Source organism: Piliocolobus tephrosceles, chromosome 2 (assembly GCF_002776525.5).
Source record: "Piliocolobus tephrosceles isolate RC106 chromosome 2, ASM277652v3, whole genome shotgun sequence".
Taxonomy (NCBI): Eukaryota; Metazoa; Chordata; class Mammalia; order Primates; family Cercopithecidae; genus Piliocolobus; species Piliocolobus tephrosceles.
Genome location: NC_045435.1, coordinates 171,704,130 through 171,726,562, shown reverse-complemented (window position 1 = coordinate 171,726,562; position 22,433 = coordinate 171,704,130). Strand labels below are relative to the sequence as shown.

At 37.9% G+C, this 22,433-nt stretch overlaps 2 protein-coding genes across 3 annotated transcripts in view; both read left to right on the top strand.

The window, feature by feature from the left end:
• Positions 1 to 4,914, top strand: part of LOC111544753 (ceruloplasmin-like) — a 40,020-nt gene extending 35,106 nt beyond the window's left edge. Inside the window, 2 exon segments of the mRNA XM_023215423.1 lie at positions 3,364 to 3,526; positions 4,578 to 4,914. Coding sequence (XP_023071191.1) covers positions 3,364 to 3,526; positions 4,578 to 4,600 — 186 coding nt within the window. The 3' untranslated portion in view covers positions 4,601 to 4,914.
• A 7,495-nt stretch (positions 4,915 to 12,409) lies between these two features.
• Positions 12,410 to 22,433, top strand: part of CP (ceruloplasmin) — a 62,036-nt gene continuing 52,012 nt past the window's right edge. For both annotated transcript variants that reach the window (XR_002732263.2, XM_023215395.2), the window contains exons 1-2: positions 12,410 to 12,760; positions 21,974 to 22,221. Coding sequence is in view for 1 of the 2 variants with exons in the window: in XM_023215395.2 (XP_023071163.1) it covers positions 12,615 to 12,760; positions 21,974 to 22,221 (394 nt within the window). In the remaining variant the exon portion in view is untranslated. The remainder of the gene's footprint in view (positions 12,761 to 21,973; positions 22,222 to 22,433) is intronic.

The following is a 22,433-nucleotide window of genomic DNA, read 5'->3' as shown; positions in this document are numbered from 1 at the left end:
TCAGTTTCCAAGTTTGTATCATTCATTAATGTTTACTTACAGAGCTTTTTATTTCTTCATCCTAATTCCTTATATAAACATTAATGTATAATTTAGGATCAATTTTTTCTCTGTGTTTCACACCTTAGACATTTAATCCAACCACTAGGCATTAGTACAGTTCACCTTTTCCACACAGATAAAAGTTTCAGATAAAGCTTTCCTGAATTCCCGATGTATCATGTTAATAGCTTCTTTAATGCAGTGTCTATTGTACAAATAAATTAGATAAGCAAGCACCTCTTGGTTTGCACAAAGCCTTATTGGTGTGCTGCTTTATTTCCCACCATTTAATGAACAAATTTATTCCTCTTAAATTTATTTTTGGCATAAAAACTCTTTATTAAGGAGAATTTTATATAATAAACAGAATAATGTAACAAACCCCTATTACCCAAATCTAATCACCATGAACTCACTACACTTTCATCTACACTCCCCATTTTTTTTTAAAGCAAAAGCCTACATATTAGGATTACTCATTTCATAAGTGTTTATATTAAAGACTTTTAAAATTGGGGCAAAAGAGGGCCGGGTGTGGTGGCTCATGCCTGTAATCCCAGCACTTTGGGAGGTTAAGGTGGGCAGATCACAAGGTCAGGATATCAAGACCATCCTGGCTAACACAGTGAAACCCCATCTCTACTAAAAATACAAAAAATTAGTCGGGCGTGGTGGCAGGTGCCTGTAGTCCCAGCTACTTGGGAGGCTGAGGCAGGAGAATCACTTGAACCCAGGAGGTGGAGGTTGCAGTGAGCCAAGATCATGCCGCTGCACTCTAGCTTGGGCAATAGAGTGAGACTCTGTCAAAAAAAAAAAAAAAAAAAAAAAAAAAAAAAAAAATTGGGCCAAAAGAGATATTTAAAATCTGGTCATCATGTTTTACAGATTATCTGATTTTGTCAAATATAATAGTTCAGTCCAGCAAATGCCTCTAACATGCCTAGAACCATGCTAAGTGTTGCATGGAGCTGAAAGGAAATCAGAATTGTTTTTCCGGGACAATTGCAGGGAAATTATATGAAGCATTAACAAAACAAGGAACTTTCCTACAAGCAGGAAGTGATAGAAGTTGGATTTAAACCCTGGCTCTCACTCTAGAGTCTGAACTCTTTAGTGCTTCACAAAACTGCCTCCCTTAAGTATAATCCTATTTATACCACAGAGCCTAGTATCACTGGCTCTCAACTTTAACCACTCACTCTAAACCCATTGCAGGATATATCTAGCCTCCCACCTTGAGGCAGAATGCTATCACACCAGCATCTATGCAGACACTGGGCTCTATTCCCTGAAACTCCCAGGGCAGTGAAGCAGCCCTCTGTGGTTACTAACCGAGTTCTGGGACAAGCCAGCCAGTCACAGCTTGTTCCCTAAAGCTACAGTCTTCTTGGGTGCCAGGGCTCTAGGTATATTTTCCCCATATACTGGTGCTTTGGACATTGTCAATTTGTAGTTAAATTTTTTTTTTCATACTGTTCTCTACATTTTTCTGATATCCAAAAAGTGTATCCTAGGTCATCTGTATTATTTTCACTTTAGTTGCAAAATTAATGTTCCTAAGTAACCATGGCTTGAGCTCCAACTCTGCATCCAGTAAGAAACAGCTCAGTCTTCCTCCTGTCTGCCTTCCGATATCTGCAGGGAGTCTTGAGAGCTTAAATGTCTTCTATTCACCCCAACTCTAACTTCCTGCTTCTGCTCATCTCCCTTGCCTCTCAACTCCTGTGGCTGGTATTTTTTCATATCTGTGTGCAATTCCAAACATGGAGCACATCCCATTTCCTTTGGTACTCTTAAGCAACCACAAAATCAAGGTCATCGTGAGTCACAGACTTTTAATGAAAGAGTGGGGATAAATGAAGTTTTTTTTATCAGTGCTACATAATGAAAGCACTTACCATTTGACATTAGATGCCCCATCCCCAATTACCCTTTCAGCAGCATCACTGAGAGCCTCTAGCTCATTTGCCTTTTATGCTCACCCTCAGGACTTGTTTCTCCACATTTTTCCTCTCTAGACTCTCTGGCATCCCTTCTCTCCTCAAATTATTCAGAACTCTTGAGCTGCAGTTCCCCAACCCACCCCTACTACCACCCTCCAGATATTTCCCATTTTATTTTGTAGAGCAATTCACCTTCCTTTTAGTCTCTTCCAATCCATCCGGACTAGGGCCTAGGACTTCATCTCTAAAACTCTAAGCAGCCTACAGAGATAGTTTTCTAAACATTGGGTTCTCTGCTTAGGAGAGAAATTAGCTAAAAAGTGCCCTCATCCCTCAGCCCTCAGCTCCAGTCTCCAGAAGGCAGACTTGGTTGCAGATCCCAAGGGTGCTCCTCTTCCCTTCTCCTCTCTTTCCCCTTCTCTTTCCTGTAACAATGAGTTTTTCTGATTAGCTGCATCTCAAGAAATGACAATCCTTCACATCAACATGTTGTGTCACATCAACATAGCATCTTGAGTTAGAAATATATCTGTTAGAACCTTTGGGATTTGAGACTAGAAGTTCTCTGAAATCTAGAGCGCTCGGTGGTATGAGACATTGGCAAGTTTCTAACACCAGTACTAACTACAGGTACCCTTGTAGAGTGAAACATTTTCTTTGCGTTCTACCTAACACTGGAATGTTCTGGGACTTACTTCTCCAAAGCCTCAAGTGTACTCAGAGAAGAGAACAAAATAGCTTTAATAGCTTAATCCTTCCCTTTCCTTCCTTTCCCTTCCTTTCCCTTCCCTTCCCTTGTCTTCCCTTCCTTTCCTTTGCTTTCCCTTTTCTCTTCCTTTTTTTTCTCCCTCCCCTCTCCTCCCCTCCCCTCCCTTCTCTTGGCTTCCACTCCCTTCTCTTGCCCTCCACTCCCTTCTCTTGCCCTCCACTCCCTTCCCTTCCCCTTCCCTTTCTTTTTCCTTTTCAGATGGCATCTTGCTCTGTCACCCAGGCTGGAATACTGGAGTGCAGTGGCATGATCATAGTTTACTGCAGCCTTGAACTGGGCTCAAGCAATCCTTCCACCTCAGCTTCCCAGGTAGCTGGGACTATGGGCACGCACCACCACCTGGCTAATTTTTAAAATATATATTTTTTTAGAGATGAGGAGCTTGCTATGTTGCTCAGGCTGGTCTTGAACTCCTGAGGTCAAATCATCCTCCCCTGTCACCCCAGCTTCCCAAGTGATGGATTACAGACATAAGTCACCGTGCCCAGCCCAGCACCTAATGCTTTCTAATTGTCACCTAATTGGTTGTATCAGAATTTGGGAATTATAGCAAGTGGTAAAGTGACATCTTTTAGAAGCCATGTAATGGTGTTTAATCTCCTTGTGAAGGATTGGGGAGTGTATTCATCTGACGTTTATGACCTTCCTCCTGGGGTCTATCGAACTGTAAAAATGTATCCAAGAGATGCTGGAACCTGGTTATTTCATTGCCATGTTTTTGAGCACATTGGTGGTGGAATGGAAAGCACTTACACCGTACTTGAAAAAAAAGGTAAAATCCATTGGCTAAATTAATTAGAAGTGATATTTAAACAAATGCAGTATTTCTATAAGGATATTATAAATGCATTGTACAGTCACATAATGTGATGTGCCACTCATTCATTCAAAGATGACTATTTGGAGATGACCAAGATACTCTAGTTTTATTTTCTTTGTAAAACTCAGATAACTTTTCATGATCTGATAAAAGATACTCCAGAGTTAAATGTAATTTCCAGATTCACATAAGATATACATATAAGGTATAAACAGACAATTCATAGAAGATCAAAAACAAGTATCTTTTAAACCTATAAAAATATCCAAACTTGCCAATAATCAAATCACTTCAAAATCACATTTAAGCAACAATAAAATACCTTTTTGAGTATATTTTGGCAAATATTTACCTATTTTTAATGATAGCATCAATAACAGTGCAGTGAGATAGGGTGCATTGCATATACTTTGGTGGATGAGTAAATTGGTTCTGCAGATCTTGCAGGAACCTAAATCATAATCCCCATATTTTGACTCAGTATTTCCACCTGGCATTTGATCTCAGAAAATTATCAACAATGAAGAAAAATATGTATCACCACATTATTTTATGCTAATGGAAAACTGAAAACAAGCAAATGATATACGTAATGTGTGTAAAAATTGCAACATATCATCTAAAATATCCAACTTTAAAAATTATGTCTTAAAAATTTTAATCAGTAAATGCTTATAATACCACATTGGGTGGCAAAAAAAGCAATCTGCAAAATAGTATCTGAAATATATATATGAAGACTGAATAGAAATTTAGGGAGATGTTACTGACGACTCTCTCTAGGTAGTGAAATTATTAGTGAGATTTATTAAGAAAATAGTAAGAAGATATGTATTAAGAAATAATATATCTCACTAATAATCTGTTTCTTCCAAGGTTTCTGTAAAGTTTAAATTACTTTCAAAATTGGGAAAACTATTGAACATATATATCATACACTATTTAAAATATACCATGCAGCTCTCAAGTTATGTGAATATTTTCTCTGTGGGGCTCTTTGCAGGGCTGATGGAGCGGAGCCTCTGAAACAGAGAAAGGAGAGTCTGCATGAACAGTTTCTCAGAATCTTCTCTCAATATCAGGACTACGTTTGTCAACAAAACCAAAAACTGATTAGCCACCAATATAATTTTTATCTACAACATCCTATTAATGTCAATAATATCATTATTGATACAATTCTAATAATCATTACCCTTATTCCTATCAGTGTTCATGCACATTCTTAGTAAAAGAGACTTTGGTGTGCTGTCCATGAAATAAATCCCCCATTGCTAACACTCTTTCTTTGGGAAAGTAGATTTTGCATTTCAAAGAATATGAAGTCAAGTTTGATTGGATTTATAGGTCATCTGTTCCCACAGAAGGGTGATATTGATGTTGCTATTAACTTAGTAAGTAAACTTTTTGTGGCAGAAGTGATGGTAATCATTTTAAGGATGTTCCTAAGACTAATATATATTTTGTATTTATTCCTTAAATGTATGTAATCATTTTGGTTTAGTATTTTAACTTAGAACTGCATGCTATTATATAATATTATCTATTTTTGAAACTTCCTTTTCTACAGCATAAATATTTGATATGATATGAATATTGACAAGCTTACAAACCAAGGTAAAACTGCCAAAGAAGGAAAACTCCAGGGACAAAGGAGTCTGGGAGGAACCAGCTAAAGACTTTCATGACAATGTACTAGGAAAAGTAGTTTGAAATAAAAGTTTTCTTAGTAAGTTTTGTGTGAGAGCTGCTTCTTGTTTTCATAAATTGACCCTGAAGTGGTGTCTGTATTGTCTTGTGAGTGATGTAATAAGGTTTTAACCAATGCAATGGGGGTAGGTAGGAGAGACAAAGAGAGCAAGAGGAAAGTCTTGCTCAGTTATAAAATGTACCGAATGTATGCAGCCCAAGACTTTACCCTAGACTGCAACATTTGTAAACCTTTAAAAAATTAAATTCTCATAGCATGTGTAAGCATTTAAATCAATCTTTGAAATGTAAATCTATATATTATATTGTGCCTTAGGATTGGAAGATGATAGATTACAGAAAATATAATTTTCAGTTTTCCAGAACAAAAAAAATGGGGGTGGGGTGGGGGGACTCAAGTTCTGAGCTCATATCTGGCAGTACTAACCAGTTAGGATGTGTTCTATAAGCAACAGAAAACCCAGCTAAGAGATAATTATCAGTGCTGTTTGTCTTACATAATAAAAAAGTTTGGAGATAAGTGGCTGCTAGGATTGGGTTAGCAATTTTTTAAGACAGAATCTCACTCTGTTGCCCAATCTGGAGTGCAGTGGCATGATATTGCCTCATTATAACCTCCACCTCCCTGGTTCAAGCAATTCTCCTGCCTCAGTCTCCCCAGTAGCTGGGACTACAGGCGTGCACCACCACACCTGGCTAATTTTTGTATTTTTAGTAGAGACAGGGTTTCACCTTGTTGGCCAGGCTGGTCTTAAACTCCTGGCCTCAAGTGATCCACTCGCCTCGGCCTCCCAAAGTGCTGGGATTACAGGCATGAGCCACTGCACCCAGCCTGGTTTAGCAATTTGATGATATGAGGGCCAGTGTCTTTAATTCCCTTGGCCTTTTCCTCATAATTGTTGCCTCACAGTTGCAAAATGCTTGCTGCAGCTCCAGATATTACATCCACATTGAAGGCAGAGAAGATGGAGAAAGGGGGAGCATCAGTCACATCTGAGGAGACACCAGCCAATTTCTGCCTTTGTCTTATTGGTCAAAACCATTATTAGCTGGCTGCTCCTAACTGCAGAGGAGACTGGAAAAGAATTTTGTAGCCTCTATCATGAAAGGAACAAGGGAGACTGGGTTAGAAATGTCTTGTGGGTTGGCTAACAGCCTTTACTTTAGACAATAAGTAAGAATACTTGAAATCAGAGCTTGGTTAAACAAAAGAGTTCATGTTTTTACTTTCTAGCTTCTTAGCTGTGTAGGCAGTACATGAAAACCTGGAGTGTAATCAAGCAAATTCCTGATATTATATCATTTCACTCCAAAATACTCCACTATGTATCCAGCATAAAAGAACTTTAAAAAAGTAATATAGTGGCTGGGTGTGGTGACTCACGCGTGTAACCCCAGCACTTTGGGAGGCCGAGGCAGGCGGATCATGAAGTCAAGAGATGGAGATTATTCTGGCCAACATGGTGAAATCCTGTCTCTACTAAAAATACAAAAATTAGCCAGGCATGGTGGCACACGACTGTAGTCCCAGCTACTGGGGAGGCTGAGGCAGGAGAATCACTTGAGCCCAGGAGGCAGAGGTTGCAGTGACCTGACATCACACCACTGCACTCCAGCCTGGCAACAGAGCGAGACTCTGTCTCAAAATAATAATAATAATAATAATAATAATAATAATAATAATACAGTAATAATGCTATTATAAAATAAGACAAAATTAGCAGGAATACCTCATTATTTGATATTAAAACTATTAAGAACTTATGAAATATGGATGCAATTAACTCCCTCCATAGAAACATTCAAGTCTGAGACTTTCAAAGGTGCTGATAAAACTAGAACATTCTTTAAGAAACTGCAAAAGATATTGCCCAAATTTCACCAAGAATAATGTTTAATTAACTCATCCATTCATTCATTTAAGAACACAGTTCCAAACTTTGACTTATCAGGTGGACGAAGTATGATTTAGTAAATGGAGTTGAATGGAAGGGCAGTAATCTGTATGAATTCTTAACAGAAGAGAGTCAAAGACTAAGAATGTGTCAATGGAATGTGGCACCTGCACAGCTGTTGGAAGGTGCTCTTATTCTAATAATGAGTACCCAGTATTTAGACAGAAATCATGTTAATTTTTAAAAGTCAAAGAAAAAAGAAAAGAAACATGCTTTAAGAGTATCTTCCCTTTTGTGAACGAGATCATGTCCTCTGCAGGGACACAGATGGACCTGGAAGCCATTATCCTCAGCAAACTAACGCAGGAGTAGAAAAACAAACACTGCATGCTCTCACTTATAAGTGGGAGGTGAACAGTGAGAACACATGGGCACAGGGAGGGGAACATCACACACTGGGGCCTGTCGGGGGTTGGGGTGAGGGAGAGGGTGAGCATTGGGAAAAATAGCTAATGCATGTGGGCTTAATACCTAGATGATGGATTGAAAGGTGCAGCAAACCACCATGACACACATTTACCTATGTAACAAACCTGCACATCCTGCACATGTACTCTGGAACTTAAAATGCAAATTAAAATTAATTTACAAAATTAATTTCTAAAAAAGAATACCTACCCTTTTGCTCAAACTCTATACTTGGGAAGGAAACTGTGTTCCATAATACAATTTTCTGAGTGAATCTATAAACAAGGACGGAATGCCCCTAAATTGAAAAAAAAACAATAATATAAATGATATAAATTATGGTTATTATGCTTTATTATACTTTAATTTTACATGAATTATTTAACTTTATTAATGAATAATGATTTATTCTCCAAGGTATTCACAATCAATCAGCCCCTTTAAACCCAGTCACCTTTAAGTAAACTGACAAAATGAAGGTTTGGAATCTACCATGTGACAACACCAACCCAGGCAAACTCCTTCTAGAGTGCAGACAGACTGGGAAGCCTGGCCTGGAGCTACTCCGGCGCTTTCCCACATGGCCCTCTGTAGTGTGCTGTGTCTTCTGCTTCCAGGGGAGCCATGAGTAGCAGTAAGCTTTTCTCTCAATGGCATTGGCCTCTCAGAATTGTCACTCAGTCACCTTTTGTAAATTAAGACCCGGACACAAATCAGTGTTAAGAGCTATGCAGTGTATATAACCCTGACATGGGGTCAAAGCAAGAGAAAATGGGCCAGGGGTGTTATGAGAGGAGAGCATTTCAAGAAAGTCATGCATTAAATTTCTGTGTAGTCAAAGTAGTGAATTAAGTTATTCCTTTAAAAAGGGTTGTTCTTTAATCTTTTTAAAACTTATATTATTGTGGTTCTATTTCACTTTTGATAAATCACATGCTTTGATTTCTATAACAGTCAAGGTAGTGAGAGAACAAGAATGAAGGATTCAGCTAAATTCTTATGCTGTTTTTTTAAAGTCTCTTTCCCATAGTACTACTGTATGTTAAGGCTTTCTGTATGTTAGAGTCTGGGCTTTCTCTCTTCCCTTGCCTGGGACCATATTACATCCCAGGAGCTGACGACTAGGGCCATGACCCCATTAATGTGCAGCCAAAGGGGGATGGTGACGTGACTGAAGACCTATCTGACAGATCATTTCCAAAATAGTCATGACCTGACTGATAGGGGAGAATAGTATCAGCAATGCTCACACTGTGCTAGGGCAAGTCAGTGTACTCATTAGCAAAGTCTGTACGTGACCACACTCACCTCTAAAATTCCAGAGTTACACAATTTCCTGTGAAAAAGAAAGCAGCATGGTTATCTGTCCAATTGGTCATAGTCAGAATGACCTGCTATTTTGTACTTAGAGTCTCCAGCTGTCACAAAGTGAAGGACAGTTCTCGATGGTTTCCTAATAATTCTGTTGGCATGGAGTAGAGGTTAAGAGCCAGTTCTCAAGGGTCAGCAAAAAATGGAACTAGAAGGTATATACAGGAATAGTGGCAGTAAAGAGAGATTGCATCCTGCCAAACAGAAATAAACAGAGGGGATATTCTCTCAAGATGGCAGCTTCCTTGACGTTAGCCATCCACAGTCTCAGAATCGTGATTGCCAAATGCAGATAAGATTCACCCAGTCCAGAAATCCTTAAGACGACAAAAAAAAAAAAAAAAAAAAGAAAAAAAAAGAAAAAAAAAGAAAGAAAGAAAGAAAAGAAAGAAAAGAAAATGTGGAAAATGATTAAAACTTCTGCTACATAACTGTACTCAGGTTACTAAGCTGTTAACTTAGACATATACTAGTTGTTTATAACAAAGATATACCCTGGGATTCTGAGGTAAAAACCTTTTGACAAGCACAGCGAAGAGGACAGGCTGTTTCGCAGTCTAGATTCCTCTCTTTCTTGCAACGCTCTAAGTTCCTAGGCTGCTTCTGGTGCCCCTCTGCTCCTTCTTGTCTCACTCCAGTCTGTGCTGTTGTGGTGCATTTCTTGAGTGCAGAAAACTCTCAACTGCAACATTATCCAAAGTTCATTTTAAAGTACTGTCTCTGGAATCACTGTAATGAAGTTTGCAGTGCAACATGACTCTGCCAATGGCTGAGCTTAATAGCTCCCGGGGGCTTCTCCCTCCTATATGTATGTATGTACGTACGTATGTATGTATGTATGTATGTATTTGTTTAGTTTTTTGAGACAAAGTCTTGTTCTGGCGCCTAGGCTAGAGTGTAGTGGCGTGATCTAGGCTCACCACAAGTTCCGCCTTCGGGGTTCACACCATTCTCCTGCCTCAGCCTTCGGAGTAGCTGGGACTACAGGCGCCCACCACCACGCCCGGCTATGTTTTTTTCTTTTTTTTTTTTTTCTTGGTATTTTTAGTAGAGACGGGGTTTCACCGTGTTAGCCAGGATGGTCTCCATCTCCTGAGCTCGTGATCTGCCTGCCTCGGCCTCCCAAAGTGCTTGGATTAGAGGCGTGAGCCACCACGCCCGCCCCTCTCCCTCCTGTTTAAATAGTCCTAAGGCTCAGAGAATTCTCCCCACTTCCTGTCACATGCCCTTTGATGACAAGAGTAATTACCACAAAACAGAATAGAAATATGGACTGCATGACCTTTTTTGCGTTACACCATTAAATGTTCACAAAGGCACTGGTCACAGTGTTACTGTTTAACCATTTCATTTCACCACCAATATGAGGGGTGTGCTATGCATACATTCTGGAACCTTCAGCAACTATTTGAACAGGTTTGTTTGTTGGATGGTTGGTCGGTACAATTTGCTGAAACAAGTGACTTTGGGCATGGTTACTGTGCTCTGATCAACATCTTTCCATCCACAGGATTGGGGTGGAGTTTGTGCACTGAGTGAAAAATGAAACGCAAATGGCTGGGACAGTTGCTGGTTCACATCGTGGTTTCATGCCAATTAGAAAAAACACTGTCTCCCTTCCCCATGCTCTGGGGAGGATAAACGGCTGAAAGATGCCCCCTATCTGTGTGAACCATTAGGGGAAAAGCAGCTTCTTGCAAGGCACAGGGTTTGGCCAAGGGCAAACCTTGGCCAGGGGTTGACATCTGGGTAAGATTTTAGTCCCTCGTCCGTCCTCTTAGTGGACATGATGGCACAATTGTTCAAGGCAGTCCTAGAAGGAGGTCTTGTGGCATCCTGGGCAACATGATTCAGTTTTCTGTATCATGCCATTTAGTTAAGGTTATTACCAGCTGATGAGAGAAGCTCTTCCACCGTCTGTCTTAACATGGGTCATTTCAATTAACCTGAGATTTTCAGATGAGGAAACTGAGGCTGAGCTGAAGTATCTTACTGGAGGTCGTGTGGTAGCATCAGATTTTGATCTTTACCCTGCTGTTTTCCCTAGCACTCCTTATTCTCCTTCTCTGATTTATTTTTCTCCATAGCACTTACCACTAATATTGTGTATTTCATTTTCCATTTTCATATTGTCAGTTTCCCCCAAGTAGAATGTAAGTTCCATGATGGTAGGTGTTTTATTCACTGACTGTATTCCCAATGACTAGAACAGAACTTGGCACACAATGAGGCTCATTCAGTAATATTTTCTAAATGAATGAATTTTTCAAATATCAGGATGCTTTCTTCTATACCAATCTATTTCAACAAGTGACCTTTAGCAAATACACAATATTTTGAGGTATTTGAGTGAAAAAAAAATTATACTAACACAGTGTCAACTGTTACCAGGATTTTCTTCAGCTAAAAAAGCCACTTCATACTTTTAGACATATACTTCTTGACTAAAAACAGGGTTTTAAGAAAAAGCCTTCCACCTTAAAATTCATGTCCACTTCAAAGAGAGAAATATCAGTCTAATATAATAAACTGGGGTACTTTCTATTTACTAAGACGAATCTTTGCTTCTGAAGACAGGTTTGGTTATGGTTGGTTTATTTGATGATTAAAGTAAAGTTATTAGCCCCTGTTAGGCTCTGCTAGTTATTTGCATATAGCAATACAGAATGATCTGGTAAAGTTTTTATGCAGATGTGGTCCAAGCTCATAAAATAGATACATTCTTCCAAATTAAATTCTTATTTTTGTTTACTTAAATTTGGCATGCTAGATATCATGTTCCATATCATAAAGCTGCAATTAATCACTTGTTAGACTTTTAGAAATAGTCATGAACCACACAATAATGTTTCAGTGTATGACAAACTGCATATGTGATGGTGGTCCCATAAGATTATAATAATGCATTTTTACTGTACCTTTTCTATGTTTATATATGTATAGATACACAAATATAATTGTGTTACAATTGTCTACAACATTCAGCATAGTTATATACTGTACAGGTTTGTAGCCTAGGAGCAATAGGTTATACCATATAGCCTAGATGTATAGTAGGCTGTATCATCTAAGTTTGTGTAAGTACATCTATGATAGTCACACAATGAAAAACGAGCCTAACAATGCATTTCTCAGAACATATCCCTGTCATTAAGAATGACTGTAGTAAAAAGCTACATTTTTTTTATTCATTTTACATAATCCTTATCCTGATTTACTAAAAGTGCACTGTTTGCAGGACTCTGTGCTGTGACATATTGTCAGAGGAACAAAGGGAGCATTTAGACATGTTGTCTGCCCTCCTGGAATTTACATGATGAGTGGAAAAAGGCGCAGAGTTATGCACACTCTAATGTCTCCAACAATAACTGTTGACTTTTTATTTTCAGTCAGAGAAGCCTGGCAACCAAGAACTGGTTTTTTGGTGGTTTACGAGAACTTAACTGAATTGGAAAATATTTGCTTTAATGAAACAATTTACTCTTGTGCAACACTAAATTGTGTCAATCAAGCAAATAAGGAAGAAAGTCTTATTTATAAAATTGCCTGCTCCTGATTTTACTTCATTGCTTCTCAGGCTCCAAGAAGGGGAAAAAATGAAGATTTTGATACTTGGTATTTTTCTGTTTTTATATAGTACCCCGGCCTGGGCGAAAGAAAAGCATTATTACATTGGAATTATTGAAACGACTTGGGATTATGCCTCTGACCATGGGGAAAAGAAACTTATTTCTGTTGACACGTAAGTCACTATTTTTATTGTTTATAGACCAAAATTTTAAATTATTTTTAAAGAATAGAGCCAATAAGATGAAATATTTTTAAAATATCTTATATACAGAAACTGTAAAATGTGGGCTTGAAACCCAGGACACTTGAATCAATCTCCCTTATATTCCTGTATATTTTTTATTTGGGGGACTACTCTGCTTCTTTCCTGTTGTTCCTGGGATCTGTGTTCACCTCTTATTACCTCCCATGGTCATTACTCCATCTCTGATTAGGATTCCATCTTTTTGTCTGTTTATGTAGAAGTTCTTTAATTTAAACAATTACTGTATAAAATGTTATGTTTATTACACCATTTAATGGTTATTCATGATAGAGACAAATTTTTTTATATCTTTCCAAACATCACTTATAGAAATAAAATATGATTTTAGCAAATATGATTCTGCCTGATATTTATTGAGAGACTCCGGACAGTTAAGTAGGCTAATCTTTGACAGCGTCAGACTCCTAATTTGTAAAATGAGGATAATAAGCATAGCTCATAAGGTTATTTAAAGAGCGAGTGCATGTAAAGCTCTTAGTACAATGCTTGGCACATACATGCATAAAAAATGACAGGCACTTATTAGGATGGTCCTCAAAAAGCTCCATGTAACTTAAATGTCTTCATATTTCATTTGGAAAATCCCCTTATTGAAAGCAATAGTCACTACACAGGAAAACAAAAAATGTTTAGTTCTCCTTGAAGTTTTTTGTACAGAAGTTAATCTATACCCAGGTCTTCACTTTTAGTAATGTTAATTAAACATTAACCACCAAATGGGAACTTGGAATTCAAAATCAATATTCACTACATTAAAATGTATTTCAGTGGTAATAAAACACAAACAAGCCTAATGACCATCAGCTGCTAAGATAATATCTTTAAAAAATAACTAAATAAGGATGCCAAAGTTTGTAATTATTGAATGTTATTGATGAGTATACACTATTCTCTTTAACGTTATGTAAAGTTGAAATTTTTCACCATAAAAGTAAATACATAACTGATAATAATATCCAATTATTATATTATGAAGTTAATAATATACAGTAAGGAAAGTTTCTGACCTAAAGATAAGTGGTTGTAAATAAAACTAAGACATCTTGTAATTATTTCTTTTTTTAACCTGTTTTTAAGATGGTATTATCTTCTAAAGAATATGACATATTTTTACGGCTTCACCAAAAAACATTATTTTGCATGGATTCAGTATTTTCTTGATTAAATATAATATAAATTATACATGATTTTTATTTCCAAGGAAAAAGCCAGACACATTAAAAAATAAAAATACTATCCTTCTCCATGCCCCCACTCACCACTACTCTGTCATTGTTCATGATCAAAAATCAAATCAGCTTTATCAGGCATAAACTAAATGCAAGACATTGCCCTGACTATGCTTCAATTAAAAAAAAAAATCTTTCATTCTAAAAATCAGGGAGTAGAAGAGTGAAGGAGTTTATTTAGAATTTGGTGAATGGGGGCAGAGGAAATTCCTTTGTTTTTAATTACTCCCATGGCTTGTGTGTGCCAGGGAAGCTATCCAATGAGTACAAGCTTGTTTACCCAATTGTGACTATATTAGTCTCTTCTTATGCTGCTAATAGAGACATCGTCAAGACTGGGTAATTTATAAAGAAAAAGAGGTTTAATATACTCACAGTTCCACATGACTGAGGAGGCCTCACAATCATGGTGGAAGACAAAGGAGGAGCAAAGGCATGTCTTACATTGCAAACTTTCCCACACCTTCCTGTCTTCTGAGCCCTCCAAGTCCCTAGGAAGTTCCAAACTTTCCCACATTTTGCTATCTTCTTCTGAGCCCTCCAAACTATTGCAGCCTCTGCCTGCTACCCAATTCCAAAGTCATTTTCACATTTTTAGGTATCTTTACAGTAGTGCCCTACTCCAGGTACCAATTTACTGTATTAGTCTGTTCTTACACTGCTAATAAAGACACACTCAAGACTGGGTAATTTATAAAGAAAAAGACACTTAATGGACTCACAGTTCCGCATGGCTGGGAAGGCCTCACAATCATGGCAGAAGGCAAAGGAGGAGCAAAGGCACATCTTATATGGCAGCAGGAAAGAGAGAGCTTGTGCAGGGGAACTCTCATTTATAAAACCATCAGATCTCATGAGACTTATTCACTATCATGAGAACAGTATGGGGGAAACCACATCCATGATTCAATTATCTCCACCTGGCCCCACCCTTGACATGTGGGGATTATTACAATTCAAGTTGAGATTTGGGTGGGGACACAGCCAAACCATATCAGTTACTTAAAAAGTATACTTAATAGCGATACTTTAGGATCCTTAAAAGGAAAAATGGAGCATCTTCTAGTTGCAAAGTCCACCTCTCTTTTTGTCATTGTCCTGTGACTTTAACATCTCCCTTGGCTTCAACAATATTCTACAGTTGTGCAAACTCTAGGTGGAACTGCTTGCTCTGTGATTTTTTTCCCCCATATATCTGACCAGTGAATTTTGAATACAACTTCAGCAATTTTGTCAATACTATGCTAAACTTTTTGCATAGATGTGTGCAGATAGCAACCTTTTGGTCCCTTCTTTGTCCCAGATTTGCAGCATGTTTAGCCCAGTCAGTGAAGGATGATGGAGTATCACAAGACATGGTTGGCACTCCTTATTGTGTGATGACTACAAAGGAGTGGAAATAAATGGGCTGAAGAATAAGATGTGAAAGAGTGCAATATAAGTTTTAGGTAAAGAATCGAGTTTAAGCTGAATGTTGATCTTCAAGGTCTCGGATGATGAACAGGAAAATATGCATTGAGATGACAGGAACTAGTGTTTGGTCACTAGTACGTAGAATATAGAAGACACTAAACAAACATTTCTGAATAAGTGTAAATGAGTAAGTAAAAAATACATAGGAAGATAAGAGAAACCATAAACTGTATTGTAAAAACTTTTCCTTGCTCCTCATGTGGAGAGATTCATGCTATAGAACAAATCAGGCAACAGAATAAAATAGAAAAGTCACCTTAGGGGATTATATGCAGGGTTAGTGCAACTGAAAACACTGACTTATTAAAAGACAAAAATGTATAGGTTTGGGGGGACTAAAAAAATAGAGTTTACTTCTCTGGTATTAATGCCAATGATATTTATTTCTAAAAGGGTGAAGTGGAAAATAATTTCCTTATACTCAATACTGCCATTTACTTGGGTTGGTGCCTTATCTGTCACTTCAACACATCAATAAATACTTAAAGACTTTATAAGATATAATTCTGGATCCTAAGTTATATATATTCAATTAAAAACAAATGACATACATATAAAAACAATTAGTAAACACAGTAGTGTGTTCTGGGCCCATAGTAGGCATTAGTTAATTATTTACTGAATTGACTATATAATAGCAAAAATTATAATAATTCTGATATCTTCAGATTACTTTTTTTTTCTGATGACCTCTAGGAAGCTGGAAATAAGTCAAAAAAATTTTAAGCATAAGAACAGCCATCACAAAACTCTTTTACACTTGACTTCACAGGCTCTCACTCAGGCTTGGTGACTTTCTTAACATAGAGTTCTTACAAACATTATTACTGGGTTTTTCATTCCATTGTAGGTTTCCAAAACAAATGATACAGTGAAGATGTCACTGTAAGCAAGCCTAATGACCAAGAAGAAATAACAGCTCAAATCCTGACCAAAAAACTAGACAACAAAGAACATTCCAGCCTATAGTAATCATAATTCCTATAATTATGATCTTGAGTGATCAGGATGTAATAAGTATTCAGTAAGTGTTCATTTCACTATTACTATCCAAAAAGTTGCTTTTTTCCCCATTATATCCCCTGTTTTGGAAAACAGGGAAGCAAATAAAATATTTTTAAAGAAAAAGCTTACACTAAAGGCATTGATTTTACCCCTATTAAAAGACAAACTTGGGCATATTAAAAGTTTAACAAGTTTATTCAAGCATTCAGCCACATCAGTTGGGTGTCCTAGGACCACAAGCAGTTCAATCAGTGCTCCTCTAGGCAGGGAGGAAATTTTTTTTTTTTTTTTGAGATGGAGTCTCGCTCTGTCGCCCAGGCTGGAGTGCAGTGGCGCGATCTCGGCTCACTGCAAGCTCTGCCTCCTGGGTTCACGCCATTCTCCTGCCTCAGCCTCTCCAGTAGCTGGGACTCCAGGCGTCCGCCACCACACCCGGCTAATTTTTTGTATTTTTATTAGAGACAGGGTTTCACCATGTTAGCCAGGATGATCTCGATCTCCTGATCTCATGATCTGCCCCTCTCGGCCTCCCAAAGTGCTGGGATTACAGGCGTGAGCCACCACGCCCAGCCAGGAAACTTTTATAAAGTATTCTCAGCCTAAGAAATAGATATTAGACTGGTTAAAGTGGAGACTCCCTAGTTAGATGTTAGTTGGTGGCTTCTGATTGGTAAAGTCTCTAGTTACGTATTAGAAGTTTCATTTTACTGTTTACTACACTGAATTGGGTTTTGGTTTGCTTAGGTAGGAACCCAAAGCACTGACACTGTCTCAGCCTAATGGCCTCCAAATTTATTACCATTCCTTCAAAATTGATTTTTAAATATTTAAATGATTCTTAAATAGGTACAATTACTAGCTAAAATTCTCTGGAAAATTTAGTTTAAATGACTCATTCTCCAAGGTTGCCAAATAAAAAATAGCAAGCAATAGGGCTAGGCATGGTGGCTCACACCTGTAATCCCAGCACTTTTGAAGGCCAAGACGGGTGGATCACAAGGTCAGGAGTTCGAGACCAGCCTGGCCAACACGGTGAAACCCCATCTGTACTAAAAATACAAAAATTAGCTGTGCGTGGTGGCTTGTGCCTATAGTTCCAGCTACTCGGGAGGCCGAGGCAGGAAAGTTGCTTGAACCCAGGAGGTGGAGGTTGCAGTGAGCCAAGATCACGCCATTACACTCTAGCCTGGGCGACAGAGCAAGATCCCATCTCAAAAAAAAAAAAAAAAAAAATAGCAAGCAATCACTAGTGCAGTACAAACACTTCACACAAGACAGCTTGTGTGGAGGAGCTAATTAAGTGACTTACATTTCACACTTACCAAACTCCGTTTATTACCAAGTTTCTATTTCTCCTGAGAACACAGACAAAAGAAAATTCATCACTAGGTACTGCATTCATGCTGTGCCAGTGGAGGAAGGCTAGTTAGAACTGGCAAATCACTTGAATTTGTGTTATATACACCTAGGTTGAGTCTCTGCCATATTCTTGCAGTAGTTAATTTTTGACTGTTTTCCTTATGATTCTTGTTTATGGCAGGCAGCATTTCCAAAGTGGTTCTAGGAAGAAATCCTATCCTAAATCTCCAGAACCTGTGAACAGGATGAGACATCACCATCATGATTTATGTTTTAGTCAGTGAGATTATCTGGAGAGTCCACACACTGGAGCTGACTTGAAGATGAAAGGGGCCATCTAGGAGGGCATACAGGTGACCTTAAGAAACTGGGAGAGTCTCCTGTCCCATAGCCAGCAAGCAAACAGGAATTTTAATTCTATGACCCTATTGAACTGAATTCTGGCAATAACCCAAATGAGCTAGGCAGATTTCTCCACAGAGCCTCAGATAAATACTCAGCCCAGCAGCCTCTTGATTTCAGCTTGGTGATGCCCGAGGCAGTGAACCCTGCCACGCCATGCCAGACTTCTGACCCATAGAATAGTGAGATTATAAATGGGTGTTGTTTCAACCTACTTTGTGATAATTTGTTATGCAGCAATAAAAAACTAATATATTATGTCTCAATGAAGTCAAAAATCCAGAAACTTTTCACCTATAATACCCAAGTTTTGGGAACCATGTCTAAGCATAAACCAAGAGTGAATTCTAAATTTATGGGAGGGAATAGCATTATTAATATCTTACTAAGGCAATACTAAAAATAATTATCCTACTATTAAAAACTCATTTCTGGGTCTAAGACTACCAGAAATTATAGGAGTGGGCTTTTCTTTTTTAAATAAGGGGCTAAAAAGAGGGAATGTGATTGATTACTTGAAGGGAGATATGTCTATAGTAATGAGTAGAAAGGAACATATTACAATTGTCAACAGGAAGAACTACAATTAAATGTGAATTATTTGGTTCAAAGAACAGCTATAATAGATTCTTGCGGCTGAATATCTGACTGGCAAACTTCCCGCAAGCTTCCAGTAACTGACCCTTTGTCCCCAAGCTGTGCTGTCGAAATTAAGTAGAGAGCCTCTAATGACCTTTTAATGTTTATTTGGAGACAAAGCATAAACAAATAGACTTCTCCCGAAGTGTCACACAGCGTAAAATATTTTCCAATTTGGTTAAGACAGTTTTTTTCACAATAAAAGGCAAGATGCAAAAAGCAGTTTGCATATTGCAATGTGTATAAAAGGAATTTCAAATATTAAAATGCCTAGACATGTTATACCTTCAGATCAATAATTTTAAAAGCAATTTTAACTCCCCCAAAAAAGCTTTGCTTAGAAAAATTAGTTATAAAGCCTAGGCAATGTAGGACTTTGTCTTGGTCTTAGGTATTGGTTTATGGCAATGTTCTTCCCATTTTAGGAAATGATTAATATAGGAGCATTTCAACGCAATAAAAGCGTTTTGACAAAGTCTGCTATAGTTGATCAAAATAGGACGTGATGTATGCCAAAGTGTATTTACATTCAGAAAACATAAATACACATTTTATTTAAATGACGCCTTAAGAATTTGAGGGTTAACTTTTAACTTTGGCCTATGTAAGATGTGTACCAATAGGACATGGTAAAACATGGAGTAAAGTCTCCAAATATTATCAAATTCATCTCTCAGAAATAAAAGTGTGTTCAGACTCTTAAGAAAGTTTACCCTGGGGCTCAGACAAGTCTCTGTGAGATTGACTGGTCCGGGGTTCTGGTGGGACCAGAGTGGAATTGTACCTTTGTACTGTAGACTTTGCAGCTGCAGCTGTGTACCTAACTGAAATTGCACTCTTGTTGACCTCTTATCAGTCATATGGACTGAATGACTCTCTGCTTTTAATCTCAGTGGTCTTTGATGCAATAATTTTGCTGTTGTTAAGGCATATATTTAGTAAGACTCTTTCTGCACGTTCCTTGCTATGGGTTTAGGGACAGAGCTCACACCAGTATCTTGCCCTTTTCCCATGCCTACCTGTGTCCATGAAGTCTCTCCCAATCTTTTCCTGTTTTGCTTTAACAAATTGGGAAATGGCAACAAACAACTAGAAGGTGAAAACAAATAGGAAAAATGAGGGTATACCCACAGTTTTGCTGCTCCACACAGGTTGCAAATAAGGACACTTTATTTTTCTAACTTCTAGCTTAGCCCTCCCACCAGGATGGGGGATGGGCAGGGAAACATCATCTCAGTCATTTTTTTAGTGAACAATTTTATCTTCTTTGGGATTTCGGGTTTATACAATTCAGGGAAATTGGCATTCCCGGTGTATTGGTATATGGTGGTGACTAGGAGGAAACGCTCATCATAGAAACTCCTTGATAATCCAGAGAAGGGTGGCTCTTATTTCCAACACCCGCTCACTCTGCCCAAACTCAGCCACCAGGACCATTGCCAAGTGGCTATGCTACCTGGCCCCAGCACTCAGGCTTAATCTACACAGCCACCACCGCAGAGGTCTGCCACCACCAGGTATGACCTGGAAACAGAGCTTTCTACCTTTCTGCCTCATGGTATCAGAAATCCCACTGCCTCTGGGATTGGGCAGCTCTCTTAATCTTCAACCTTAGAGCCTCTTCAACACAGGTTACCCAGGGGCCCAGAGCAGCCTATCTCATCAAAAGACACCAGTGTGTTGGTTAATAATGCAGATGCCTGGGCCCTGCCCCAGACCCACAGAGTCAGAATCAGTGGAGTTGTGCCCCAGGAGTTTCCATTTCACTAAGTTCATCAGTAGATTCCTGTGCATTTCAAACTTAAGAAACACTAGGCCTTAGACTTTTGAAAAACCACATCTTTAAATTCTGTAGCAGTGAAAGTCCAGAGCTCTCGCACAAGCTCTGCTCTTGTCTTGAAGAAGGGAAAGAAAAATATATCTCACTTTTACCAAGGAGCTTACAACTGAGGAAACAAGACAAAATTTATTCCTCAGTCAGGTTACTCAGCCCCACAAATGTTGAATAAAAATTGGTAAAGTATCAAAGATCACTAAGATGAAAGAAGGCAACACACACACACACACACACACACACACACACACACACCCACAATGATGAGCAGATTTTATTCAAATGGAAGAGCCTTGGTTGTGGAGGGGCTTGACAAAGGCCAGAATATAAGTGGGTCCTGCCAAATGGCTACATGATATTGCCCACGAATAGATCCCACTGGGCTATATACAGCCTTCAGTTGGATAACAAAGAAATCAGTTCAAACCAAATTTACTTTCTTTCCATCTTTTCTTTTCCAGATTGCTATTTTCTTCACTGATATTTTTAAGAAAGTTTTAAGCAAATATTAATGGGCACTCACTAGAATACAAACATTCAATGTTAAATATCTGCACTAGTGAGGGATTAAAAAACACAGGGATTATTTAAATTCAAAAGCAACTTAAAAACCACACACACTGCATGCATCAACAACTCTAGCTTTGATTTAGTGCTGTTAAAGGAAATAAAAAGAATTAATTTAGCTTTATTAATCTTACTTTAAGGAAAAAAATACATAAACACACACACATACTTTGAAGTCTCAAATATCCAGATTGATTAGTTGTAAACTCAAATTTTTCCAGTAGCTAAGAGAAGTATAAGTGAAAAAATGTCTTAATTAACCGCTTTATTTTAATATTTCAACTTAAGTTTGTATTCTATTCCATTACATAATATGTCTGTGTTTTAGTATAAAAATCATGGAGAGAATACTTCAGTAAGATGCAATATATTTCTATGATGCCTTCGCAGACAGTTCTCTGACATATATCTGATAAGGAAGCCTCACATAATTAAAATAACAGGGCTAACGGCCAGCCCTCAACTTCAATTTTGGAGGCATCCCTACAACAGGCAAACATTCAATGTGAAGTGGTCATTAATTTCTCTAATTATAATGTTATTAAATTATAATGATAATGTCATCCCTAGAAATGATGGCTTCTGATAGAGTTGTCTTCTTTCTCTTTGCAGGGAACATTCCAATATCTATCTTCAAAATGGCCCAGATAGAATTGGGAGACTATATAAGAAGGCCCTTTATCTTCAGTACACAGATGAAACCTTTAGGACGACTATAGAAAAACCGGTCTGGCTTGGGTTTTTAGGCCCTATTGTCAAAGCTGAAACTGGAGATAAAGTTTATGTGCACTTAAAAAACTTTGCCTCTAGGCCCTACACCTTTCATTCACATGGGATAACTTACTATAAGGAACATGAGGGTAAGTTCAGCTCATGTAGCTGGAATTTCCTCTTACTTCTTAGTAGAAGTGCCTTTTAGCTTCTAAAATTGTGGACTTCTCTCCTGGATAAGACCTATAACTGCCATTCAGTTCTTAATTATTTTATTTTATTTTATTTCATTTCGTTTCATTTTATCATTTTATTTTATTTTATTTTATTTTATTTTATTTTATTTTATTTTATTTTATTT